Source organism: Balaenoptera acutorostrata, chromosome 1, assembly GCF_949987535.1.
Source record: "Balaenoptera acutorostrata chromosome 1, mBalAcu1.1, whole genome shotgun sequence".
Lineage (NCBI taxonomy): Eukaryota > Metazoa > Chordata > Mammalia > Artiodactyla > Balaenopteridae > Balaenoptera > Balaenoptera acutorostrata.
In genome coordinates this window covers 113954592-113961760 of record NC_080064.1, presented here as the reverse complement: position 1 = coordinate 113961760, position 7169 = coordinate 113954592, and the positions used below count along the sequence as shown (strand labels likewise).

General features: G+C 54.9%; 1 protein-coding gene across 3 annotated transcripts; it reads left to right on the top strand.

Moving 5' to 3' along the window:
* Positions 1–269: 269 nt before the first annotated feature.
* On the top strand, positions 270–6824 carry PKLR (pyruvate kinase L/R). 3 transcript variants are annotated; one of them, XM_028163912.2, is made up of 11 exons: positions 270–303; positions 922–1104; positions 3298–3389; positions 3487–3618; positions 3768–3954; positions 4302–4572; positions 4695–4845; positions 5152–5304; positions 5399–5565; positions 5970–6084; positions 6717–6824. In XM_028163912.2, the coding sequence occupies exons 1-11, from the start codon at positions 297–299 to the stop codon at positions 6753–6755; spliced, it is 1497 nt and encodes a 498-aa protein (XP_028019713.1). In that variant the 5' UTR covers positions 270–296; the 3' UTR covers positions 6756–6824. The 3 variants fall into 3 exon arrangements, with proteins under 3 accessions (XP_028019713.1, XP_007171985.2, XP_028019714.1); XM_007171923.3 differs by having other exon boundaries at positions 5903–6084; XM_028163913.2 differs by lacking the exons at positions 5970–6084; positions 6717–6824 and adding an exon at positions 5777–5852.
* The last annotated feature ends 345 nt before the right edge of the window (positions 6825–7169 follow it).

Here is a 7169-nt window from a genome sequence, read left to right as displayed (position 1 = left end):
GGGGAGGATCTGTGTTCATCGGAGTCTCCCCTGTGTTAATTTATGGACCCTGGTCTGGGCTTCTTCTCCCAGCCCCAGTAGGCAGGGCAGAGGGGAGCTCGCAGCATGGGAGCCACGGGGAATTCTCGTGGCTCCTGGACTCTGGCCCCTGGTGCACAGGGCTTCCAGTGACAAGGGAGACACTGGTGACACTTTAACCAGGATGCAGAACTGATCCCCAGCCCAGCTGGGCCTCATGCCTCTGATAGCTTGACAGTGTGGATCAGACCCCCAGAGATAGACAGGCGTGCAGTGGCATGGAGGGTGCGGCTGGCAGTGGGGCTCCTCTTCCTCTGGGCTGGGCTGGGTCAAGCTACTGGGACCTCAGGACCTGGAGTAGCGCTGAAGGGGCTGAGGAAACTCAGAGGAGGGGGTGGGAGGCCAGCCACTTGCCCGGGGTTGGAAGGAAGAATACAGGGACCTTAGGAGAGGGAACTGCATGATTCTCGGCCTGGAAATGAGGGGCCACTGTGAACTAGATATCAAGGGGGTGCTGAGGCTGAGAGAAGTCAGCAGCTAAAGGGCAAGAAATCGGGGGTTGTGAGGGATCAGATAGCTGGGTGATCAAGAACTTGAGCCTGGAGTTAGTCAGACCTGGATGGGAATTCCATCTCTGTTAGTTAGAACTGTATGGCCTTGGGCAATTTATTTAACCTTTCTCAGCCTCTGTTTCCTTACCTATAAAATGGGGATAATTACAGAGCATTTAACAGTACCTGCTTCCTAGCATCCTTGTGACTAAACAAGATAACGTATGCATAATGCCCAGCTCATAAGAAGACTCAACAAAAACTGGAGAACCGAGGGAAGGAATAGAGACTGTGCTGAGATGAAAGGATGGGGAGGAGAAGCAGGTGCCCACGCAGCCCCCTTCTACTGCAGGACCAGCGGGGTACCTGCGGCGGGCTAGTGTGGCCCAGCTGACCCAGGAGCTGGGAACTTCCTTCTTCCAGCAGCAGCAGCTGCCAGCTGCTATGGCAGACACCTTCCTGGAACACCTCTGCTTGCTGGACATCGACTCTGAGCCTGTGGCCGCTCGCAGTACCAGCATCATTGCCACCATTGGTAAGCGCCCTCTATCTGCTCCTGCAGCATCACAGGGCCTCTTGGGTGTTTCTCAAGGTGCTTCCTCATCTTTTGTGTCCTTTGAGATTTCTCCCTGTTTGACTGAGGTCATTCATTCAACAAATATTTGTTGAGCGCTTGGTAGACAAGCTTCTGGGTCCTGGGAGTAGATCAGTGAAACGAAATAAACAGACAAAGATCCCTACCCTTGGGGAGCTGACAATCTAGCTGGGTGGGACAATAATTAATAAACATAATAAATTGTTTTAAAAAATAAGGGAATTATTTAGTATGTTAGAAACTGATAAGTACTATGGAAAACAAAAAAAAGAAAAGAAGAATCAAGGATGGTAAGGGGCATCAGGATGCAAGGGCAGGAGGGAGCTTGCAGTCCTAATAGAGAGTCAGGGTAGCCATTGTTGAGAAAATTAGACCTGAGCAAAGACTTGAGGGAGATGAGAAAATGAGCCATGCAGATGTCTGGGGGAAGAGATTTCTAGGCAAAGGGAACAGTCAACGCCAAGGCCCTAAGTCAAGGAGGCTGGAAACCATCAAGGGGAAGAGTAGCAGAAAGGAAGAGTTTGGGGGAAAGGGAAGATCATGTAGGGCTTAGCAGGCCATTTTTAGAATTTGAGTTGAGTTTTCCTCCAAGTATGATGGGAAACTACTGCAGAGTTTTGAGCAGGGGAATGACATGCTCTTACTTATGTCTTAACAGAACCACCCTGGCTGCAATATTTGAAAATAGACTGGGGGTGGGGGTGGGGTAATACTGTGGAGAGCTACAGTATTTCTGGCTTAGAACAGGTGGTAGCAGTGGAGCTGGTGAGAAGTGATCAGATTCTGAATGTATTTTGAAGGTAGAGCCAACAGAATATGATGGATTGGATACGGGGTGGGGGTGAGGGTGAAAAAGGAGTCAAGGATTACTCCCAGGTCCCTCCCATGAGGGACTAGAAGAATGCATTATCAACTGAGCAGGAAAGGCTGTGGTGGAAAGGTTTAGGGGGGAGGAGATCAGTTCAGTTTGAGGCATGTTGAGTTTGAGAGGCATATTAGACATGCAAGTGTGATACAGAGTAGGCAATCAGATACACAACTCTGGGTTTGGGAAAGGGGTCTGAACTGGAGATATAAATTTGGGAGCTGTCGGCATATTGATGGTATTTAAAGCCATGAGACTAGTTGAGACCACAAAGGGAGCGAAGGTAAAAGGAGCATCTAATGTTAAGGGGGGTAAAGAGCAAGAGGGGCTGAGAAGGAGCAGCCAGTGAGGTAGGAATAAACCAAGAGAGGGTGGTGTCCTAGAGGCCAAGTGAAGAAGGGACATCAAGGATGTGTCAAATGCTGCTGATGGACCAGCTAAGATGAGGACTGAGAACTGACCATTAGATTTAGCAACAACACAGAGGTTTTCGGTGACCTTGACAAGAATAGATGTAGTGCAGAGTGGGTACAAGGAGAATAGGCGGAGGGGAATTGGAGGCAGCAAGTACAGAGATAACTCTTGCAGTGAATTTTGCTGCGAAGGCGAGCAAAGGAATAGGGCTGTAGCTAGAGGGGGAACTGGGATTAGGAGTTTTTTTTTTTTTTTTTTTTGGATGAAAAATAACAGCAGGTTTACATGTTGATGGGAATGACCTAACAAAAAAGGAAAACACTGATGACACAGAGGACTGGGGAATGGCTGAATCTGTTTTTGAGCAGGTGAGAAGGAGACCCAGTGCACAAGTGGAAGAACTGGCTTTAGGGAGGGACTGGAGAGGTTGGTCAACTGGGTCTCAGTTACACAGCCATCCTATCAGCAGAGCAGGGATGGGATAGAACTCGACTCTCCTCAGTCCAATGTGAGGCCTCTCAGCTCTAAAGCCTGGTACCCCAAATGCCCTCACCTGGCACCCAACCACTTCTCCTACGCTGGGGTTACCTCCACACCGCAGGACTTAACATCACTGCCAACACAGTTACCTCAGGCCTGGCTGAGCCTACCTTTCTAGGGCCTCACAGTGCAAGGAGGCGTGTGTTAGCTGGAGAGGGGAACGGAGTTTCTGACCTGCGAGCAGGGGTGGCGTCAGGGAACAAAGGTCAGGTAACAGTACTTCTGTGGCCTGGGGCAGCTCTGAGGGTGGTGATAGGTTCACCTGTCTCTCAGGTTTGGGGAGAAAGTTGTCTGAGTGGGATCTCTGGTTCCAGGGCCGGCATCTCGCTCCGTGGAGCGCCTCAAGGAGATGATCAGGGCCGGGATGAACATTGCGAGACTCAACTTCTCCCACGGCTCCCATGAGGTTCAGGGCAGGGCCGCGGGGAGGCGGGCGGGGCTAGAGGATGCCCCACGGTCCCGGCCACCTTCCCCTGAAATCCTCCCTCTGTTCCCATCCCCAGTACCATGCTGAATCCATCGCCAACGTCCGGGAGGCGGTAGAGAGCTTTGCAACTTCCCCGCTCAGCTACCGACCCGTGGCCATCGCTCTGGACACCAAGGGACCGGAGATACGCACTGGGATCCTGCAGGGGGTGAGAGGCGACCTGCGACCCGCCCTGTCTTGGGGACCGGGAAGGGGGCGGTGCGGCGCGGAGGCAGTTGCCCGGAGGGCGGAGCGTGGGGAGGGGCCGGCCCCCACCGAGGCAGGCAGAACTCAGTCCTCCTCTGGCCCCGCCCCTAGGGCCCTGCGTCGGAAGTGGAGCTACTGAAGGGCTCCCAGGTGCTGGTGACTGTGGACCCGGCGTTCCGGACGCGGGGGGACGCGAACACCGTGTGGGTGGACTACCCCAATATCGTCCAGGTCGTGCCGGTGGGGGGCCGCATCTACATTGACGACGGGCTCATCTCCCTAGAGGTCACGAAAATCGGTGCGGACGCGCCTCCCGCCTGGCCCTGCGCAATGCGCGCACTCTCTTCCTTTTGGCTCCCGCATTCGCCTTTCACACCCACCACACTTTCCCCTGGCCACCCGTCCTGCGAGCCCCCGGCATCCAGACTCCTGGGCTCACCCTGGGTTGGGGCTGGACTGGCGGGTTAGTAGTTTCTTCCACAGAAGTCCGCCCTGTGCCTATTCGGTGCAGAGCCCAGGCCGAGGACCAAGAAACGAATAGGACATGGTTCCGCTCTCTTGGGGGTCCAATCCTCGTGTTCCCGCTGCCGTGACTAAGCCCCCGGCCTCACCCCTGACCTCAGCTGACTCTTTCCATGCCCGTAGGTCCAGAGGGGCTGGAGACCCAAGTGGAGAATGGCGGTGTCCTGGGCAGCCGGAAGGGCGTGAACTTGCCGGGGGCCCAGGTGGACCTGCCCGGGCTGTCCGAGCAAGATGTCCAGGACCTGCGCTTCGGGGTGGAGCATGGCGTGGACATCATCTTTGCCTCCTTTGTGCGGAGAGCCAGCGACGTTGCTGCCGTCCGGGCTGCTCTGGGGCCGGAAGGACAGGGCATCAAGATCATTAGCAAAATCGAGAACCACGAAGGCGTGAAGAAGTGAGCCTTGGTCTTTGTTCCCATCAGGCCCTACCCATCCCCATCGCCCCTCCCCTTCTCCTGCCTGCCTCTCCCTGGCATCTCCTGGCTCTTCCCCAGCCCTGACTCCCCCAACCGCCCAGGTTTGATGAAATCCTGGAGGTGAGCGACGGCATTATGGTGGCACGGGGTGACCTGGGCATTGAGATCCCAGCCGAGAAGGTTTTCCTGGCTCAGAAGATGATGATTGGCCGTTGCAACTTGGCGGGAAAGCCCGTTGTCTGTGCTACACAGGTCTGGAATGAGCCCTGGGGGCAGGGCCCTCTGTGGGTCTGGGGACACCTGAAGGTGAATACCCACACCTTAGGTCTCTAGCACGTTTTGCTGTCCAGTGTTTGACCCTCAAACAACAAAGCTAGGAAGAGATACTGTGACCCCCATTTTCAGGTGAGGAAACAGAATAGCCAGGATCACATAGTCTGTGAGTGTGACCCTGGCTTTAGGGGCCTTCAGAGAGTGTGGGAGTCCGAGAAGTAGTTCAGGGCAGGGTCCCCAGTCAGAGTATGACTTCTACAGCTCTGACATCCAGATGTCCCCCAGATGCTGGAGAGCATGATCACTAAGCCTCGGCCAACCCGGGCAGAGACGAGTGATGTGGCCAATGCCGTGCTGGATGGGGCAGACTGCATCATGCTGTCAGGGGAGACTGCCAAAGGCAACTTTCCTGTGGAGGCTGTAAAGATGCAGCATGCGGTAGGAGCTCAGAATGCAAGGCAAATGGGCTGGAAAACCACATCCCTTCCAGGTCCCAATAGCCCTGCCCAGCCTGACCCCCTGGTGCCCACAGATTGCCCGGGAGGCAGAGGCTGCCGTGTACCACCGGCAGCTCTTTGAGGAGCTGCGCCGGGCGGCACCACTGAGCCGGGATCCCACCGAGGTCACTGCTATTGGCGCTGTGGAGGCTGCCTTCAAGTGCTGTGCTGCTGCCATCATCGTGCTGACCACAACTGGCCGGTGAGGGGGACACTGGGAACGCCAAGACAGGGCTTTGGGCCAAGGGCAGGCTGGGATGGGCCCCAGGCTTGGGTTTTGTCTCATCATCAGAGGAGAGGCAGCTATGGGAGCTGGAGGCCTAGAGAAGCAGATCTTGTGATATTTTTTAAAAGTCATCTCATATCTTCCTTGTGTGGTAAGAAAGGCGGGTATTCTTATACCCACTTTACAGGTGAGAAAACTAAGGCCCAGAAAAATATGATGACTTACCTAGGGTCACACAGCTTATTGCTGGCACCTGGAACCAGAACCCAACACTCTTTCACTCTTCTGGGCTGACCTTGTCTGCCTCCTTCAGCTCAGCCCAGCTTCTGTCTCGGTACCGACCTCGGGCAGCAGTCATTGCTGTCACCCGCTCTGCCCAGGCTGCCCGCCAGGCCCACTTGTGCCGAGGAGTCTTCCCTGTGCTCTACCTTGAACCTCCAGAGGCCATCTGGGCAGACGATGTGGATCGCCGAGTCCAATTTGGCATTGAAAGTGGTGAGCCACCTAAACTCCTTCCTCATCCACCCCTGGATTTGTATCATGAGTCCTCCAACCCCACGCCCCACACCCACTCAAAAGGGCCTTGCCTCTCTCCTCTGGTCCCAGATTTTCTCTGTGAGATTCACTAAGACTGAGATATTTGGGCTTCCAGGGGTGGGGGGAACGTGCTGAGGGAGGAGGGCAGAGGGAGAGAGGCCAGGGGTCAGGGCCGTCCCTAAGAAGTCGGCACAGCTGCTGCCTGCACCAGGTGGCTAGAGCCAGGCCTGACCCAAGGAGCAAGAGGTGAAAAGAGAAAGGTGAACCCAGTCCCCTGCAGCTGCAACTAAAATCTAATTGACAATTGGCTATGCTCATACCCCACCTCTTCCTATCAGCATAGCAACACAGGTAGACAGACTTGCTACTTAGCAACATGCCACCCCACGGGCATACGTGCAGCTCTGATATACAACAGTGGTCACATTCCTGCAGTGCCACCTGTGGGACACACTGTACAGTTTGCCTCAGGCCCCTCATTCCCTACCGAGTGGGCTTGAAGAGGCGAAGGATAGTAGCTCGTTCTCATTACAGGGCTGGCCTGGGTTCCTCAATGGCTGATTAGCATCTTCTCCCCTTCCTCCTCCCAGGAAAGCTCCGTGGCTTCCTCCGTTTTGGGGACCTGGTGATTGTGGTGACAGGCTGGCGACCGGGCTCCGGCTATACCAACATTATGCGGGTGCTGAGCGTAACCTGAGGTGCCCCTCCTCCTCTGACCGAGCCAGCCCTGGACCCGTCCCTCATTTCTGCTCCCTCCTACAGCCCCACATCTAAGTCTTCTTTACTCCCAATCCTCCCTACCCTAGGCCACATCTGCCATCCAGGGTGCCCCCTCCCCCTCTCCATTTTGCACAGGCCTTGAAAGTCTGTATCCAATTAAGCACTGGCCATCCAACAGCACCAATGGTACATTCCCTGCATCTGATACTCTCAACTGGTCCCTAAAATACTCTGAGCCTTTAATCCAGCTTAACTGATTAATTCTATCCCCCCAGTCTTCCTGTACCTGGGGGCAGAGGTGAGGGGAACAGGACAATCATGTC

What these genes read in the sequence shown, in the direction of transcription:
- PKLR (XM_007171923.3), top strand. An exon ending in GCACTGGGATCCTGCAGGGG is followed by an intron (nt 3,619 to 3,767) that starts GTGAGAGGCGAC and finishes CCCCGCCCCTAG; the next exon opens with GGCCCTGCGTCGGAAGTGGA. An exon ending in CTGTAAAGATGCAGCATGCG is followed by an intron (nt 5,305 to 5,398) that starts GTAGGAGCTCAG and finishes TGGTGCCCACAG; the next exon opens with ATTGCCCGGGAGGCAGAGGC.